The sequence below is a fragment of the Schistocerca americana genome, chromosome 9 (genome assembly GCF_021461395.2).
Source record: "Schistocerca americana isolate TAMUIC-IGC-003095 chromosome 9, iqSchAmer2.1, whole genome shotgun sequence".
Lineage (NCBI taxonomy): Eukaryota > Metazoa > Arthropoda > Insecta > Orthoptera > Acrididae > Schistocerca > Schistocerca americana.
Window position 1 is genome coordinate 136355864 of NC_060127.1, and position 20886 is coordinate 136376749.

General features: G+C 42.8%; 1 protein-coding gene across 1 annotated transcript in view; it reads left to right on the top strand.

Moving 5' to 3' along the window:
- The window catches only part of LOC124551237, a 146770-nt gene that overhangs the window by 36896 nt on the left and 88988 nt on the right, over window positions 1-20886 (top strand). Inside the window, exon 2 of the mRNA XM_047126232.1 lies at window positions 12855-12986. Coding sequence (XP_046982188.1) covers window positions 12855-12986 — 132 coding nt within the window. The remainder of the gene's footprint in view (window positions 1-12854; window positions 12987-20886) is intronic.

The window sequence follows — 20886 nt, forward strand, 5'->3', positions numbered from 1 at the left end:
GATTCCAGGGGTAGTCCAGGCTCTTCGCGGCCGCCGGCTTTGTGAAATACGTACGGACGACGGCATGGTTGTTCGCCATTACGACCAGATGCGCCCACGAGTAGTGGCCACGCCGGTGCCACCGCCCCTTCTTTCGTCTCCACCAGCCCGAGAAGCCAGTCCTGTCGCTGCTGCCAATCTTCCAGGCGTGTTGCTGCAGCCGACGTCGCTACCGCTTCTGAGTACGCCGGAACCGGCCCCAGTCGCAACGCCGCCTTCTCCGGGACCCATCTCACTGGGGCACACCCCCAGGTCCACAACAGCTATGGATGCTGCACCGCAGTTTTCCCCCCATCATCTCGTCCAGGAGGCCCGTTCCACGCACAAGCTTCCGTCCTGGCCATTTTCGACCATACTCTCGTGTTTCTCCGCGGGATCTTCTCGGGGCCTCCCAAGAGGCCATGGATGTCTCCGCACTGTCCGTGTCTCCAAGGAAGTGAGTGTTTTTTTTTTTTTTTTTTCGAGGGGGGGAAAGTGTTGTGACATTGCCACGAGATTTAAGTGCCGCTACGTCAATACGCGAACACGGCGATAGAGGCGCTCCGCAGCCCGGCCGAGCACGGGAGCGCCACCTGGCTATGAACGCCGCCGGCCGCATGTCACGGCACGGCAGTCTAATGACAGATACGGAGTGAATAGCATGTAACCTGCTATTGTTCCTAGTTTTGTGTATCCACGCAATTTATTAGTTATTTAAGGTTATAACAGTACTTATTCATTTCAAACGAAGAATAAGATTTGAAATGTGTAATGTCAGGACCAAATTTTAATTTGTAGTAAGAATTAGAAATTCAGTTTAAACAATAGATTTTTCAGTGTAAGTTGGCAGGGAGTGAGTAGCTAGTAAGGGTTAACTGAGTTTTTGATGTATCCAATTTTGTATTACAGGGGCCTACTATAGTGTGTTCGATCACATACACCATTTGCAGAACCCTTGTGTTTTAGTCATTTCCCAGTAAGTTCTTTTCCCTCTTGTAGGTGTTACTAAGAAATTAATATTTTAAATAATGCACTGCTTTACAGCAAGTTGATTTACTATGAATTTTGTTGAAAACAGTCGGTAGGCAGCTTCCCTCTTCGCTCTGTTTTTATTGGGTTCCTATTTAATGCCCTAGAGGCAAATCTGCTTTACATACTCTGTCCCATCATTGAGCTCACAGCCGGTTTATCCCCTACAGTGGCTATTCACATTTTATGCTCCACTTCTGATGAGCTCATCACTGATTTGACATTATAACCTAATCTTCTGGAGAATTGCAGTTAAGGTCAGAAAAGATTTATGACACAGAAATCTGAAGTAAGAATATTACAGTATGTAAAACTGATATCCAAATGTCTTGCACAAGTTTCTTCACTTACCTAAGGAGGAACATTAGACACTAGTTGTCGGATTTGACTAGCAGTATTAATGGGTGCTGTGACATCATCTGTTGGTGCCTATTTTCACAGTTTGGTGTGTAAAGGGAGGAAGTTAAAAGGAGCACTAAGATAGCAACAGAGCACAAGGATGGTAAATAAGCCACGTACTGGATTCAGCCAGGTCCCAGTCAACATCCCTCAAGCTGAGAGCATTTTCACGTCTTCCACGTCACTGCTATCTACCCAGGGAAACTGGGGCAGTATCCAAGGCAAACTGCAACATGACCTGCTGCCAATTAAGACAGCTGTCATTGCCTTCATTCTAGGTAATTTGGTGTGATACACTAATGTTACCCCACCCACAAAGTCGGTGAGCTGTAACGGCATTTAAGTCTGCTCGAACTAGCCAGTCAGCATTTGAACAGCTGGGCAGTATGTGACATCCAGGCTGTGTCAGTCAGAGGAGCCACAGTAAGTCTGCTGCCACTGGGCCATGAATGATGGACCTCTGCCTGCATAGGCCTGGCGGCCAACTGCTTCCCTTCAGCATACGTCCACACTGTGACTCTGGGCAATGCCGTAAACGTACAACTGGGACACCGTGGCCTGCTGTCCTGGTAAACGTCACAAACCTTGTCCTCTGCAGAGTGCCGCAAGCAGTGCCTGCCCGTCGCTGTAAGCACAAAGCCGGCATACCGAAGATGCTAGCTCGGCGCACTGTGTCCCGAGCAGCTCACTTCTACCTTACGCTATGTATCTTGCCTGACATTACTATGCTCAAATACTGTGTGAAGATGGAAACACACTCAAATGACTATATGAATTGTCTGGATTAATTAAAGACCTGTTAATTGCCTGTCCACGACCAATTACATAGTGGGGTCCAAGTTGTATAAATTAGTAACGTAGTAATAAAGAAGTTATTGTGTCCTCACTGGGACATGGTTCTGCTGCTGCATGTCCACCCCATCTTCTGCAGAGAACCACATTCTTCACACCCAGCCAACCTTCTGTCATGTTACAATTGATGACAATAGGCTGGTGTAAATGTTACGCAGTGCCTTGACTCACATTTCACAGCTAACATGGAACAACCGTTGTGTCAGAACTTGGACATCAATGTCAATAATTTTTTTTTTTTTTTCACACACAAAGTCTAAGGCATTTTATAACTGTTTGAAAATGGCTACCGGGCTGAATTTGATAGTGGAATAAATCATGATGCCCCAAATAACTGCTTCACAAAAATGTTATTATTTGTAAATATGATGCAGCTGTGGCACTTACACTGGGAAAATTTCCCTTTGTAACCACTAACTGTATAGTGGATGTGTCTAGTGGTAATAGGCACATAAACAAATGGAATGTAGTGGCTCTGTCACAAACATGTGTCCGTCAGAAAACAGGTAGGCACTGGTGTGTTTACTGAAGAAAAATTTCCTGCCTACAGCTACCACATTCAGGTCTCTGTTTATGTGACTGCCTGCTGCTCAATCTATAATTTAAATGTTCATGTCATGGCCAGCTTGAAGACTGGTTTATTGCAGCCCTCCACACTAGTCTACAATGTGTTTGCCTCTTAATTTTTGCATGACAAGTGCAGCCTACGTCGTTTGAACCAACTTACAATAATCAAGCCTTGGTGTCTTCCCAAAATTTTTGCCCCCACGCTTATCTCTATTTCCGATTTCTTTTTTTTTTTTTTTTTTTTTTCTCCTAGTTCAGTTAAAAATCTCTTCATTAGTAACCACATCTGCTAATTAATTTTCAGCATTCTCCAGTAGTGCCACACATCAAAAGCATCTACTCTCTTCTCGTTAAAAATTGTTTATTGCCCACATTTCACTTTCATAAAAGGCTACCTTCCAGACAAATATCTTTAGATGTGAAACTTCCTGGCAGATTAAAACTGTGTGCCCGACCGAGACTCGAACTTGGGACCTTTGCCTTTCGCGGGCAAGTGCCCTACCATCTGAGCTACCGAAGCATGACTCACGCACGGTCCTCGCAGCTTTACTTCTGCAAGTATCTCGTCTCCTACCTTCCAAACTTTACAGAAGCTCTCCTGCGAACCTTGCAGAACTAGCACTCCTGAAAGAAAGGATACTGCGGAGACATGGCATAGCCACAGCCTGGGGGAGGATTCCGGAATGAGATTTTCACTCTGCAGCGGAGTTCTGCAAGGTTCGCAGGAGAACTTCTGTAAAGTTTGGAAGGTAGGAGACGAGGTACTGGCAGAAGTAAAGCTGTGAGGACCGGGCGTGAGTCGTGCTTCGGTAGCTCAGATGGTAGAGCACTTGCCCGCGAAAGGCAAAGGTCCCGAGTTCGACTCTCGGTCGGGCACACAGTTTTAATCTGCCAGGAAGTTTCATATCAGCGCACACTCCACTGCAGAGTGAAAATCTCATTCTGGATCTTTAGATGTGATTTCCTAACACTTAACTTTATATTTGATATTAACAAAGCACCCCTTTTTTTGAAAAAGCTTTAGTTATTGTTAGTCTGTGTTTTATATCCTCTCTACTTCGGCCATCATTTATTTTTTTGCCCAAGTAGCAAAAGTTGTCTACTGCTTTTAGTACCTCATTCCCAGCATTGCCTGATTCAATGACATTCAACTATCCTCATGGTACCTTTGTTAATATTCATCTTATAAACTCTTCTCCAAGTCCTTTGCCATCTCTGGCGTAATTAGTCTTATCAGGAAACCTCAAAAGTTTTAATTTATTCTTCATGAATTTTAATTCCCTCTCCAAATCACTCCTCGATTTCCTTTACTGGTTCCTCTGTGTACTGACTGAACAACATTGGTGAAGCCTACAAAGCTGCCTCACACCCTTCTCAACCAGTGCTTCCCATCTGTCTTATAACTCTTATAACTGTAGTCTGGTTTCTGCACAAGTTGTGACTAACTTTCCACTCACTACATTTTACTCATGTTCTCCTTCAGAATTTCAAAGAATGAAGTCTGTAGTCGAGATGGCATCAGAAGATCTCCGATAGTTACAGTGGGCCAGTCGCACCAGTGACATAACGTGAGTTTGTAAATGTCTCTGTGGCAACACCTCATCATTGCAGGAGCTCTATAAAACACTATTGTTTTCTCCTGCAGCTCTTTGCACTTCACAACTGAAAGGTGATAACAGCACTGCCAGCTGTCGGAGATCTTCTTACCCCGTGTCGACTACAGTCAAAGTTGTCAAAAGCTTTCTCTAAATCTAAAAATGCTACTTGTTTTGTTTCACAGTTTGTCATCTGCTACTACATAGAACTTAATGTAGAAAAGTGGTTACTTTGAAATTTTACGACTGGGAATGTTACGATTATGTCTGACGTTAACTAACCAGTGTGGAAGGAAGAGTGTGTGTGTGTGTGTGTGTGTGTGTGTGTGATTTTTTGCAACTGTCTGTCTCTGCTCCACATAGAATTAGTTAATGTTTGGCCTGGCCGTAACATTTCCAGTCGTAAAATTTCAAAGTAAATAACTTTTCTACATTAAGTTCTATATGGTTCCAGATGACAAACTGTGAAAGAAAACAAGTGCAATAAAGAACATAAAAACGCAGGAAAACCACAGTATGTTGTAACACAGTAGCTATACAAACTTCATTTGTTTTTCAAATTTGTAAATACTGTCATCACAGTACAAATTTATGTGTGTATAAGTAGGACAGAGCATTTTTCCTATTTAATAGAAGGAAAATGAAACACCACTGATGATGACGATGATGAAACTTCAACAAAATATGTCTGGGAAATAAAGGAAAAGAAAATATTGTATTTTGCTCAATGCGAAAAGAAATGTATTTGAAGCAAACACAGACAGAAGAGCTTCAGCCTAAGATGGCTATAAGTGTAATTTTTGCCTCTCTTCAGTCTATTTTCTAAGACAAGTCATTGGACCAGTGTTGCATTGTCTGTTTCTACATTTCTCCAGAACCCAAACTGATCTTCTCAGAGGTCGAAAACTACCACTTTTTTCATTCTTTTGTAAATAATTTGTGTCCGTGTTTGGCACAAGTGAGTTATTAAACTGATGTTTCTGTAGCATCCACACCTGTGAGCACTTGCCTTCTCTGGAACATTTTTGAAGTCTGAGTGTATTTTGGCTGTCTTATATATCCTGCATTATGCTCAATAATTGTGGGAAATGTCTGCTTCAGGGGCTTTCTTTCATCAGAGGTCTTTTCAGTACTCTAATCAAATTCTTCTTCCATAATCATTTCCCCCAACTCATTTTCATTTACTTTCACTTCCTTTTGTATAATATTGTCTTATAGTTCATTTTGATTGCATAGTCCTGTTATATATTCCTTACACCTGTCAACTTTCCATTATTTGCTTAGTACTGAGCTTTTTACATCCATACAACTGCTTCTCGCTCCGAAGCTTTCTTTAATTTTGGTATATGTGGGATCTATCATTCCCCTAGTCATGCATGCATCTTCAGCTGTGCATTTGTCCTATAGTTATCCCCTGCTTAGCCATTTTGCATTTTCTGACGCTTCCTTTTAGGTGGCTATATTGCATTTCTCCTGCTTCATTTGCAATTTTTATATTTTCTCCTTTCGTGAATTAAACTGAACATCTCCTGTTTACACAAGGATTTGCACTAGGCCTTGCCTTTTTACCTGTTTAATCCTCTGCAATCTTTAGTATTTCACCTCTCAACTCTAGCCACTCACCTTTTATTCAGTTCCTCCCCTCTATTTGTCAATTTCTTAAAATTGTTGAACATAAATCTGTAGTGTTAATAAGAAAAACCAAATAGAAATATGTGATATATATAAGTTTGAAGTTGCATCTGTGACAGGATTGGTGGCTCAGTGGGTTCATTAGTAACCAAATTCAATGATTAGATTAGATACGTAATATTCTGTAGAAGTAACTTTGGGTGTGCCCCAGGGTAATGTGTTGGGATCCTAGCTGTTCATGTCTTGATAAGATTTCAAAGTGGTTCAAAGATTGGCAACTTGCTTTAAATGTTCAGAAACATAAAATTGTGTTCCTCAAGAAACAAAAAACCGTATTATCCTAAGACTTTAATACTGAGTTGTCATAACTAGAATCATTCAATTCATCAAATGCCTGGGTGTAACAGTTCATCCCATGAACTTTGCCATTAGTGGCGTGGCTTGTGTGCCTCAGTGACACAAATAGGTACAACCACAATGGAGGGGTATCTGTTGAGCGAGGCCAGACAAACTTGTAGTTCCTGAAGAGGGGCAGCAGCCTTTTCAGTAGTTGCAGGGGGCAACAGTTTGGATTATTGATGATCTGACCTCGTAACATCAACCAAAACAGACTTGCTGTGCTGAAAGCAAGGGGAAACTACAGCTATAATTTTTCCGAAGGACATGCAGCTCTACTGTATGGCTAAATGATGGTAACATCCTTTTTGGGTAAAGTATTGCAAAGGTAAAATAGTCCCCCATTCAGATCTCCAGGTGTGGACTACCCAGGAGGAGGTTGTCATTAGGAGTAACAAAACTGGTGTTCTACGGATCGGAACATGTTACATCCCTTAATTAAACAAATAGGTTAGAGGATTCAAAAAGGGAACTGGATAGATTGAATCTAGATATAGTTGGAATAGGTGAAGTTCGGTGGCAGGAGGAACAGGACTTCTGGTCAGGTGAATAGAGGTTTATTAATACGAAGTCAAATAGGGGTAATGCAGGAGTAGGTTTAATAGTGAATAAGAGAATAGGAATGTGGGTAAACTACAGGGAACAGCACAGTGAATGCCTTATCATAGCCAAAATACGCACAAACCCCATGCCCACCACATTAGTTAAAGTTTACATGCCAACTTGCTCCACAGATGATGAAGGTATTGAAAATGTATGATAAGGCAAATTATTCAGATAGTTAAGGGAGATGAGAATTTATTAGTGGAGGGGGACTGGAATTCAATAGTAGGAAATGGAAGAGAAGGAAAAATAGTAGGTGAATGTGGACTGGGGGAAAGGAATGAAAGAGGAAACTGCCTGGTAAAATGTTACACAGAGCATAATTTAATCATGCTAACAATTGGTATAAGAATCACGAGAGAAGGTTGTATGTGTGTAAGGGATCTGGATACGCTGGAAGGTTTCAGAATGCAACAGTTGACTAGAACAGGGGAAAAAACAAGAGATGATATACTGAAGGCAGCCCAGGATCAAATAGGTGAAAGACAAGGTCTAGTAGAAATCCTGGAGTAACAAGAGGTATTGAATTTAATTGATGAAAGGAGAAAATTTAAAAATGCAGCAAATGAAGCAGGGGAAAGGGAATACAAACATTTAAAAAATGTGATTGACAGGAGGTGCAGAATCACTAAGCAGGAATGGCTAGAGGACAAATGTAAGGATTTAGGAGCATTTTCCTCTAGGGTAAAGATAGATATCGCTTACAGGAAAATTACAGAGGCCTTTGGGAGAAGAGAAGCAGCTGTGTTAATATCAAGAACTCTGATGTTAAACCAGTCCTAAGCAAAGAAGGGAAATCTGAAAGGTGGAAGGAGTATATAGACGGCTTCTACAAGTAAGATGAACTTGAAAGAAATATTATAAAAAGGAAAGTGGATGTAGATGAAGATGAGGTGGAAGATGCGATACTGGAGAAGATGCAATACAGGACAAGAATTTGTCAAAGCTCTGGAAGATCTGAGTGGATATAAGGTCACAGGAATAGACGATGTGCTGTCAGAACTAGTGATAGCCTTGGGAGACTCAGCTATGACAGAACTCTTGCATCTGCTGTGCAAGATGTATGAGACAGGTGAAATACCAGACTTAGAGAAGAATATAGTAATTCCAGTTCCAAAGAAAACAGTTGCTGGCAGGTGGGGAAATTACTGAACTATCGGTTTAATAAGTCATGGTTTCAAAAGACTATCATAAATTTGTACAGAGTAATGGAAAAACTGGTAGAAGCTTGATCTTGGGGAAGATCAGTTTAGATTCCGGGGAAATGTAGGAACACGCGAGACAATACTGACACGATCCCTTATGTTAGCATATGGGTTAAGGAAAGGCACACTAATATTTATAGCATTTGTAGAATTAGAGAAAGCTTTTGACTGGAATATTCTCTTACAAATTCTAAAGGTGGCATGGATAAAATACAGGGAACGAAGGGCTATTTAAAATTTGTATGGAAACCAGGTGATAGTTATAAGTGTCAAGGGACAGGAAAGGGAAACAGTGGTTGAGAAGGAAGTAAGACAGGATTGTAGTCTGTCGCCAGTGTTTTTCAGTGTCTGCATTGAACAACCAGTAAAGGAAACCAAAGAAAAATTAGGAGGAGGAATTTAAGCTCAGGGAGAAGAAATAAAAACATTGAGGTTTGCTGATGACATTGTAATTCTGTCAGAGACAGCAAAGGACTTGGAAGAGCAGTTGAATGGAATGGACAGTGTCTTGAAAGAAGAATATAAGATGAGAATCAACAAAGGCAAAACAAAGATAATGGAGTGTAGTCATATTGATTCAGGTGATACTGAGGGGATCAGATTAGGAAATGAGACACTTAAAGTTTTTTAGGAAGTTGTTTCTGAAGTATTTGTATGGAGTGTAGCCATGTATGCAAGTGAAACATGGACAATAAGCGGTTTAGATAAAAAGAGAATAGAAAATTTTTAAATGTGCTACGGAGGAATGCTGAAGATTAAATGTGTCAATCATATAACTAATGAGGAAGTACTGAATAGAATTGGGGGAGCAAGAATTTTGCGGCACCACTTGACCAAAGTAAGGGGTCTGTTTAGACATCAAGGGATCACCAGTTTAGTATTGGAGGGAAGTGTGGGTGTAAAAATCATAAAAGGAGACCGAGAGATGAATATGGTTAGCAGATTCAGAAAGATATAGGTTGCAGTAGTTATTTGGTGATAGAGAGGCTCACACAGGATATAGTAGCATGGAGAGCTGCATCAAGCCTTTTGAAAATGCCTTGTCAATACTGCTATGGAGGCCGAGTTGCCACTGTTGTTACAGTAGGCTGAGTTTTTGAGTTCATGAAACAGCTTCTGGTGTAGTACGCAGCTAAGACAATTTCTCCCTGCCACTATTACACAGCCATACCCCAGAGTCGGGGAACAGGATAGAGAACTAAAGTTGTACAACACTCCAACAAATTAGTAACAGTCACACAAATGAGTTAAAGGGTTTACTTATCTTTGTAGCTTGTTGACTAGTGTAGTCTGCAACACCACTTGTAATACAACACAAACAAAGGACCCTCAAAGGCTAAGTGCAAATAATTGTAGGTAAACTTCACAGTACATAGCAAATGCAATTTACAACTGTCTGTTCACTTCTAAGTTCACTAAACGATGTTCCCTGTCTGTCAGCCCTGGACGATGATCTGTAACCAAGTGGGCAGGAGCTGCTCTTCTATCTTCCAAGTAGGCTTCTGTCCGTTGTCATCCAGTCATTGACATATTGTGCCCGGCTGGCAGTTGGCCGAGGCAAAGTCGATATCTTCGTCGCCAGTGCCGCCTGTGGCACTGGTGGAACTCGCACAAGTGGCGAGTTTCTATGGCACTGGCACCAGCTCACATCTTTGGGCCAGTAGTGCTTTTGTCCTGGCTGTGTTTTGTTCAGATGACACAGCAAAGCAAGTCTTCAGACTGACAACAATGACGACGATGACGACAACAACAAAAACAACAACAGCAGCAGCAGCAGCAACATGAAACGAAATGGTCACTTAGATTCAGTTGTTGGTAATAGAAGAGGCAGACCTCATCAGTGTACTGGTAGAGTACTGTGGAGGTGCAATCAGTCTACAGAGAAGATTGCTTACAAATCACTTGCGTGACCCATTCTAGAATATTGCTCAAGTGTGTGATACCAAGTAGGTCCAAAGGGGGACATTGAATGTATACAGAAAAGGGCAGCATGTGGGAAAGCATTACAGAGATGCTGGAAACTGAACTGGCAACTCTTGAAGATAGAGAAAGTCTGCTAACAAAGTTTCAAGAGCAGACTGTAAATAATGATTCTACGAATGTACTAAAACCCCCTACATATCATTCATGTAGGTATCATGAGGACAACATTAGAATAATTACAGTATCCACAGAGGGATTCAAACAATCATTCTTCACGTGCTCCATATATGAAAGGAAAGGGATAAACCTTAATAACTGGTACAATTGAATGTACCCTCTGCCATGCACTTCACAGTTGTTTGCAGTGTATAGATTTAGATGAATAGGTAGATGTAACTGTTGATTGAAAAGTGTGTGGCCATGACTATGATTGACATTTCAGTTTGATTAAAATTTGCATTCAGCCACAAAACACATTGCACAGAAATAAAATTACGTGGCTGTAAGCGGATTTCATTCAGTTCTAGAGATACATTCATAGTAACTGGACTCGCAGTTTGGAAGACGACAGTTCAAACCTGCTTCTGGCCGTCCTTATTTAGGTTTCTCGTGATTTCACTAAATCGCTTCAGGCAAGTGCCGGGATGGCTTCTTCGAAAGGGCACGGCCAACTTCCTTCCCCATCCTTCCGTAATCCGACGGGACCGATGACCTTGCTGTTTGCTCCCTTCCCACAAATCGACCAACCAGTCCATAGTGAGGAGATGTTCAAGGATGTGAATCATTCTAAATAACTAAAATACAGAAAACCTATTTTGAACAGTAGGTAATACATTTAAATTTAATAGGCATTACCCGCACTGTGAGAGGTATGGTTCTGAATGATGCAGGGCAAGTCATCTACAGATTAAAAGGTAGTTGAGATAACCATATACATCCCAAATTTAAGAAAATAATTCATCGACTGTTATAGTCGAGCACTAACAGATTGCAGGCTTTCAAATTAAATTAAATGATGCAATGTCCCTCAGCTACGTACCCTCTGACTCAGAGTTTAAATATTAAACGTTTTGGCTGGTTTCGTTGTTTAGGGGCTGGGATACATAGTTGCCACATTACAAGCCAAACACTGCTGAGTCTACAGTATACAATATGAATATGCACGTGAATCGAATGGTCGAAGGTTCCTATCACTCGACAATCGTGAATGTAACGTAGCAATTTATAAATAAAAGATTGCAATAAATAAAATCTGCTGGTACTATCTTAACGACTTTAAATGATAAGTACAATAGTAGAAGTACTTTTGAGAATGTGGTATATTTCTGCAAAACACTTATTGGTGTCAATGGTCCAGCAATTAAATAAAATATAAGTTGAATAAAAGGGAAACAATAGATTCCTACTGCACGTAATTAGTTATGAATGACAACATAGTTCATGAGATATTCACTTCTGAATGCATACATCTTCACTGTAGAAACCTTGGAAATCACACAAGTTCCCAAGTCCACACGCTGAAGTATTTCTATCTCTCGGGACCACATGCAAGCTGCTCCACACTCCAAGTATCTCAAGCGACCATGCATCCATCGCACCCTACTGTCCAGCACTCCCCGTGTCCTGTCCGGAATCGATCCTGTTATTGGCTAGAGTGCTCCCGCCCTGTCTTCAAGCCAACGCTCACTCACAAACATAATGAAACCCATTCTAAATACTCAATTCACATTTAAATAACTTGAAATTAAATAAATATTCCTATGGCTGGACCATAAACACACTCTAGCACACATTATTAAATACCTAAACAAATTAAATGAAGATATTTCAAAGGAATAGAACAAAAGGTAGGCCAGTAGCCTAATGTCTCTGTGCTTTCTAAAACACTGTAAATATTTAATCAATTTCTTCGTGAATAGCATATTTATAAGCATGCTGCTACCGTTTTTTCGCGTAACTGTGGAGTACTTATGGGCTGACGCGATCGATAGTAATCGACCACTTTGACCTCCAATAACTCATGTACTATTCAAGCCACATCCCTGCAATTTATAACAATTTAGGTTTACACTAATAGCTTTCTAAAGACACATCGATTGACAGAATCCTATGAACCATTTTGATTTTGGAAATTTGTTGCTGGGTGGTACTTGTATAATTTATCATCAGATACTAAACTTTAAACTAATAAAGATATTGAAAATCTGATTACACCATCAGAATTGTCATGCAAATAATAGCAAAGTACATGTTTCTTTTTGAGGTATCATGATTCGTCTGGCTACTATTAATTTCTATATGAACTGTGAAATGTCTGCCATGATGGTTTTGCGAAGTCCGCCATCTTTGGCACTCCCAGCATACAAGTCTCTTTCATCGACACAGTGTCACCAAGGAATTCCCAGCCACGTGCTCGGCCTGGACCCTGCGCTGGGGCTACCCTCTTGTCCGGCTAACATTCGGCACCACGTGTTTACTGCCGGGCCCCGGCTTGCCGAGCGGCCTGTGCGGCCACGCCAACTCCGAACTTAGAATATTTCCAGGGCGCCTCAACTCGCCCGTTACCTCACAAAATACAAAGAATTTTCTGTGTTAACTGAAACTGATCATATAAATTCTATTCTATTTATTTCAGTCAGGCTCTTCTTCAGCCAAGGAGCAGGATGAGCGGCAGATGGTGTCTCTTTCTGCAGCCAAATGTGAACAATTTAGGAAGCTGCAGAACAGTGCCTTAAAGAAAGAATTATACACTGGGAGGTGTGTGGAGGTAAGTAGAATGTGCGTAATGATGGATGTAAGTAGCAGGATTGGAGCGGAAAGGTTGAAAATATAGAGGATGAATATTAGCAACATACACACGCGTCTTTTTATATGTCGGCAAAAACTGCTATTAAATACTACTCATTTTTGTTGCAACTAGTTTAGACCTTGCATCATCCTTGGGCAAACTTTTGCAGCTCAAATTGATATAAACCATGTGACCAGCGTATGTAAAGAATGGGTTGTCCATAGTTGTGGAGTGGGTAAAACACTAAGCTCACAAAGGTTTAGACAAACATAGGGCATTGAATTAAGTGGAAAGTAGTTGAGAATCCTGGTGTTTCCAAAAATTTTTAATTGATCTTCACATTTCTAAAAGATTCTGGGACCTTCTTATTAATGTAATACAAGGTGTGTCCAAATAATAAATACCATTTTGTTCTGCTGCTGCTGCTGCAGCAGCACTAGTGTCGCAGTTCTGCACACTCGTGCTTCTCTCTCTGGTTCACTGTCTTTCCATTGACACCATTACAGCTGGATTGTGTTGTGTTTGCATTTGTTAGTGATTGTTGAAAATACTTCAGAAGATCTGAGCCCGCCTACTGCGAAGTGTGTTCTATAATATGATTTCCGAACACAAGCTTAAATTCATCATCCACGTCTAGAGATTTGAGGCAAATATGTAATGACTGGAATGGTGAGAAACTGGGTGAGAGAATTCAATGATGGACGAACCAGTGTTCGTGAGGAAGCGAGGAGTGGGCGGCCTTCTTTTGTCATTGATGGGTTGGTTGAGGAAGTGAATGAGAAAATGCATGGAAATGAACGGCACTTTTGGAAAGTTTCCACAAATTTCAAAAACCAATTTGCATGAAATTGTCACAAAATGCTTAAATTTTCATAAATTGTGCTCCTGTTGGGTTCCGAAAATGCTGGTCTTTCGCTCACTCCACACCCTCTTCTCCCTCCCTGCCTCCCAATGGCCAGGTTACCTCACTAGCCTTTCCATCACACTGATTGGCCTCTGTATAACTCCTTAGGTCATGTTTACATCTTCTTTGTCAGGTTGTATTGATTAAGTCATTCGTGATCTGTCTGATAAGATAACTCACGGTGTTGGCATTGCCGTTGCCTGCTCGATGGGCCCCGTTCGCAGTCGGCCAGATCCGTGGTGGAGAACAGCAATTGCCACCACTGTCCACGATCGTCGTCAAGCCTTGCGACCACTTAAGTGGCACATGTCTTGTGCCGGTCTTATTACCTTGAGATGCCTTCGTCCAAAAACCCTTAATAAAACAGAGCAAGCGGGTGTGTTGGTAATGCTTTATCTCCTCCCTAGGTTCTTCTGTCCCGTTGTCATGGATGTTGGCTACACTCCACACCCTCCAAAGTTGCCAGTAGCAGTCTTCCATTCCAGACCTTGCCCTTCCAGGTGGCCTTCGTGCAGATCCATCAGTTGTCAAGGACAACCTCATGACCCATTTTGCGATGGCATTCACATCAACTTCCTGTCGAGCTGCCTTCCTCCTCCAGAAAGAGCAACCTGAAGCTTCTCACTTATGTTTAACTCATTGTCAAGTGGAATCCTAGAATGAACCTTTCACTGAATGGGAGCTGCTTCTGGCCATCTCTTCTTCCCACGGTTCAGTCCCTGGCCCTGATTCCACCCACTATAACTAATTGCTTGGACACCTTAATCTTCCATGACGACACTATCTCCTCCAGGTGATTAATGGTATTTGGCTCCAAGACATTTTCCCTTCTCAACAGAGAGGCATTATTGTGGTTCCTTTCCTTAAGCTCGGCAAGGATCCGTAGTCTCCTGATAGTTACCGGCCAATCAGCCTGACCAAACTCCCCTGCAAGTTACCTGAACAGATGATTGGCATTCCACTGGGTGGCATATGAAGTGTCCTTCTTTTTCTCATCCCTATTAATGGACTTCTGGCCTTCTCTGGACTGTAAGGTCACCCCTGCTCTGTATGTGGATGATTTTAGTATTTGGGCTATCTCCCACTCGGTGGTCCCTGGAGCTACAGCTTCAGAACGCCATCCAGCGCGCTTCTGCGTGGATACACTCGCACCATTTTCAGTTCTCTTCCCTTAAGTTGAGAGTGGTGCATTTCCGTTGCTGTACTATGCTACATCCCAGTTCGAAGCTATACCTTCCTGCCAAACACATGACCGTGGTCCCCTCCCCCCCCCAGCCTTCTTTCTGACAACAAGTTTACTTGGTTGCCCCACATCTGTCGTCTGAAAGCCGGCTGTTTTCGTAAACTCACTGTCCTTCGCTTCATTGTCCACACCTCTTGGGGCATGGGTTGTTCAACCATTCTCCGCCTATATCAAACATTAGTTCTGACTCATCTGGACTGAGGTTGTCGAGTTTATGGATCAGCTGTGGGGAATTTTCTCGCAATGAGCCAATCATATTAACAATCAACATCTACGAAACTTAAATGGTATGATGCTGATGATTCAAAGACCCTTCCAGCTGCACCACGGTTCCTTGTAGTTTCACGTACTGAAGATGGTCAGGCCTTCGCAATGGTAAGCCTGTTGATTATTCAGAAAGGTGTTGATGCAATTACAAGCCCTGTGAAATCCTGCTCTCATTTACGGAATGGCAGTTTGCTTTTGGAGATTACTAATGATTCTCAAGCATAACAACTGCTTGCTGCATTGCTTCTCCACGGCTATTCTATTCGTGTTGAGACTCATAGAACTTTGAATTCTTTCCGTGGTGTTATTTACACTAGGCTCCATGACGGTCTGACCAAGGCCGAAATCCAATTGTAGCTCTCTGATTAGGGTGTCATTGCCATCCATCGGGTGATGAAAAAGTTAGATTCCTCCTTAGTGCCCACTCGCACTCTTTTTCTCACCTCCGATATAATGGTGTTTTCATCCAAGATCAAAGCAGGCTACGAAATTATCACAGTCCGGCTGTACATCTGAACCTGATGCGCTACTACCAGTGTCATCGTTTCAACCGTAATAGAATGTCTTGTCGACACACAGCCAAATGAGTAATCTGTGGTAGGGATCCTCACAAGACTGATTGTCCACCTTCTTCTCCCCGCTGTATCAACTGCAATGTCACAGGCAAGCCGCCTCCTCTCGAGATTGTCCTGTGTACCTCAATGAGCGGGCTGTCCAGGTGATGCGGGTAAAGGAAACAGTGCCTTACCCAGACGCTCACAAGTTATTGGATAGTCGCAAACCTTGTGTTCTACAGTCTGGCGCTATCTCGCTCCATTGGACACGGCCATGCAGACATGCAACCTCAAATTCAGCTCTGAGGTTGTGAAATTGCCTAGTGTCGAGGTAGCATCACCGTCCTCTCGTCCAGCTGTGCAACGAACCATCAAACTCTCGCCTCGAGGCACAAAGCCACCAGCTACACAACCGGCAGTCTGGAAAGGACAGGAGGAGTACTCCTGGGAAGACATCCTGTGTCACTCCAACCAACCAACACCTGAGTCTTCCTCTGCTAACCAGAAAGGCTCTAAGAAGTCCAACAAAGGCAAACTGTCTTCTCCTTCGCTGACTCGAAGATTCGTTTCGACAGTATCGCCACTTGATACCTTCGTCTGGCTGACCTCAGTGTTGCCGGTGCACACCACTAACCGTTTGTCTGCGTTGGACGCCACAGATCTACAGCACAAAAAATATGATGCTTTTGTGGACCTCATGGAGCAGGATCGTTCTCCCTCTGTACCCTGTAGCAGCGAGTCTTCGCAGCCACCAAGGTGACACACCTTCATTTTTTTCTGCATCGTGACTCTCCTCCAATGGAACATTCGCGGCCTTTGATCCCACAAAGAGGATTTACGCCTGCTTTTAGAATCACAGTGTCTCCTTGTACACTTCCTTCACAAAACAAAATTGCGCTCTCATGACTGCTTTGAGCTTTTGCATTTCTTCCCAGTCCGTTTCGACCTTCCCACTTAGTTTGGCATTCCATGTCATGGGGGAGTCACACTGCTCATACGGGACGATGTTCATAGTCAACCCACCTCCCTGACTACCTGTCTTCAAGCTGTTGCAGTTCGCCTTTTTCTTCCTCACCTGACTTTTTCCCTTTGTACCATTTACATCCCACCATCATTTGACATCACCAGGGCAGACTTTCTCCAGCTTATTTGGCAGCTTCCTCACCCCTTTCTGCGACTCTGTGACTTTAATGCACATCGTTCCCTTTGGGGGCTCTCCCAGGACCAGTCAGAGAGCTGCCCACTTGGCTGACCTTCATCAACTTAACCTCTTCTGCCTTAACACAGGAGGCCCCACATTCCTTTCAGACTCCTCACACATCTATTCCCATTTGGACCTTTCCTTCTGCACTGCCCAGCTTGCCTATCGTCTCGAGTGGTCTGTTCTTTCTGACACATACTTGAGCGACCATTTCCCATGTGCTATCCATTTGCTGACTCCTACCCTCCTGCGTGCACACCCAAATGGCAACTTACCTAGGCTGACTGGTTGCTTCACTCCTCCCTTGTGAACTTTGAAGAACAGGATTTCCCCAGTTGTTATGACCAAGTGAAATATCTTACAAATGTTACCCTTAACACTGCAGAATGTTCCATTCCTTTCACTTCCTCTTTACCATGACATATCCCAGCCCTTTGGTGGTCTGAGGCATGCCTGATGCAATTCGTGGGTAGAGTTTTTAACTATTGTCCTCTGATGGCAAACTGCATTCATTATAAACAGGTGCGTGCACAGTGTCATCGCTTTCTTTGGGATAGCAAAAAAGCTAGCTGGATTTCATTCACTAGTTCTTTTAACAGTTCCACCCCTTCCTCTGTTGCGTGGGCCAATCTCCGACGGCTCTCTGGGACCAAGATCTATTACCCAATTTCCGGCCTGACAGTAACAGACAATGTCATTGTGGACACTATTGCTATCCCCAACACCTTGGGCCGCCATTTTGCAGAAATTTCAAGCTCTTCCCACTATAACCTTGCCTTCCTCCATCGGAAACGAGTGGAGGAGATTTGGGCAATACCATTTTCTTCTCAGAATCGTGAGTGCTACAATGCTGTCTTTACCATGAGAGAGAGCTGGATCTTGCTCTCAGTTCATCCCAATCCTGTGCCCCAAGGCCAGGTGCTGTCCACATTCAGATGTTGCAGCACCTTTCTCTTGCGGGCAAGCACTTCCTGCTTAATATGTACAATCGCATCTGGGCAGAGGGCACATTTCCAGGATGCTTGCGTGAAGCCACGGTCATACTCATACCTAAGCTCAGTAAGGACAAACACCTTCCTTCTAGCTACTGCCCCATCTTCCTCACCAGCTATGTTTCCAAGGTGATGGAACGTATGATTCATGCCTGGCTGGTACAGCGGATCGAGTCTCACAATTTATTAACGACTGCACAGTGTGGATTTTGAGCATACTGTTCTGCAGTTGACCACCTCCTCACTTTGTCCACCCGTTTCATGAATGATATTCTGTGGAATCCCAGACTGTGGCTGTGTTTTCAGACTTGTAGAAGGCATATGATACCTGCTGGAGAACTGGTATCCTCCGTACTCTCTGCACGTGGGGCTTTTTTGGCCACCTGCGCCATTTCCTTGAGGAATTTTTGAAAGATTGAATTTTCAAGGTGTGTATGGTTTCTGCCTTATCAGGCACCTTCATCCAGGAAAACAGTGTGCCCAAGAATTCCGTCCCAAGTGTCATCATCTTTGCTATTGCCTTTAACCCTCTAATGGCCTCTCTTCCACTGGGCATTTCTGGCTCCCTTTTGTTGACGATTTTACCATGTATTTCAGTTCTCCACGAACATGTCTCATTAAGCAGTCTTCGGCAATGTCTCAATCATCTTTGCTTGTGGAACATCGAATGTGCTTTCGTTTATCCATTGACAAAACTGTGAATTTCTGGCGGCGCAATTGGTTTCTCCCACCATCTTCACATCTCGGGCCTGTTGCTCTCCCGTTTGTTGAAACTACGAAATTCCTGGGATTGATGCTCGATAGGAAACTCTCTTGGTCCTCCTATGTGTCTTTCCTGGCAGCCTGCTGTACACGGTCTCTCAGTCCTCAATGGTACTTCCTAGGGTGCAGACTGAACCATCCTCTTCCATTTGTACTGGTCCCTTGTCTGTTCGAAACAAGCCTATGTGTGCTTTTTTTATACACCTGCACGTCCGTCTCTCTTACGCTGTTTCAACACTAGTCACCATTGTGGCTTCTGTTTGGCCACTGGTGCCCTTTACACTAGCCTGGTTGAGAGTCTGTATGTCGAAGCTGCTGAACTACCACTGTCCTACCACCGTGACTTTCTCCTCCGCAGGGTATGTGTGCTGTTTGTCTGCCATGCGTGGCCACCCATCCTATGCCTCCTCCTTCAATGACTCCTTTGATCGCCAGTATGGAGCGCATCCCTCTTCTCTATTATGTCCTGAAGTCCACTTTCGGCACTTGCTCTGGCAGCTTCATTTCACACTACCTGCAACTTTCCCGGTGGCTGTGAACCCCTCACCACCTTGGGTTCGTGCAGTAGCCAGTGTGCACCTTAGCCTTCATTTGTTTGCTAAGAGCAGTACTCCAGTATCACGTTCACATTCAGTCTCATGACCTTCACATGGAAATTCGCAATAGTACCTTTGTGTAAACTGATGACTCTGAAACTGACTGTGGTGTCGGGTGTGCCTTGGTCATTGGTGCTGACTGTGGTATCAATGTTTGATACCACACTTGTTAGGGGTTGCAGTTATCAACCGTGGTCCGTATAAGTATCATTGGACCCGTGAGTCTTGACCAGCTCTGTGGCTTGTATAAAGTTCCTAGTGAGCTCTCGTCCACTGTTGCTCCGGATGTCAAGTAGTAAAGTACTTCGCTCTGAAGCGAAGGCTGTAGTTTTGTTTCAAACATCACCTAACATGTAATGGAGCGAACAATCGAGAAAGTCAATGGACAACTCTTTCTGTCTTCAATATAGCACGCGATGCCAAAATGATGTCACGTTTGCCATAGTTATTTTGAACTTACGTGTTACCCATTACCAACGTGGTGGCCATCTAAGGGGGACCTCATAATTTTTGGATGGAAAGGGAGTCATGTGACATATCAGACAGATAGAGAATTACATGAAGAAAACTGCATCTTGAGGTATGCCTTGATAGCTAGGCTGTAGCCGAGGTGAGACACTGTCTTACTGGAAGAAAGTTGGAAATACCCATTCTTCAGAGACAGCAGCACATTGTCAAACAATTGCAAATAATGGACTGCTTTTAGTGGACCCTAATTGCAGAAATGTCCAAAAATTATGAAAAGCCCATAGTCCACATTGTATTGTCACTTTCGATGCACTATCTATGTTAGGTAGGTCTCTCCAAGTAGACATCTGACCAGTATTTTATTATTTATCTCTCCTTTCATATAGAAATGAGCATCATCTGTGAACTGTACATCTTAGATAAATAGATACTGCCGCTTTTGGCAAAGTCACCAAACTTACTATGTCCACCGTCTCTGCCATCAATGCGTCTTCGCATGTAGATGGCAGATATGAGACTTTACTCCATAAATTATTTGTATTTTACATACTACTGTACTATCGAACACAATATGCTGCAACTACTACTAAAACATTTCACATCAAAGACTAAAGAAAAACAACAATGTTAATGGTAACTTGCTGCATTGGCTAGGGGGTTACATTTAGTTCTAAATGGTAATGTTGCACAGTTTCAGATTTAATTTTTTTAATCTGCATACAAATAAAATACAGATTTTGAGCTATTTTTGTCTTCTTCCATAAGCCATCTTCATTTTTATGAAGCTTTTTTAAAAATTTCAAATTTAGAAAGCTGGTGTTGCTCCTTTCACAGCTATTGTTATTTCTTTGTTGTTAAACTTCATTCTGAATTGAACACTTGTTAAAAAAGG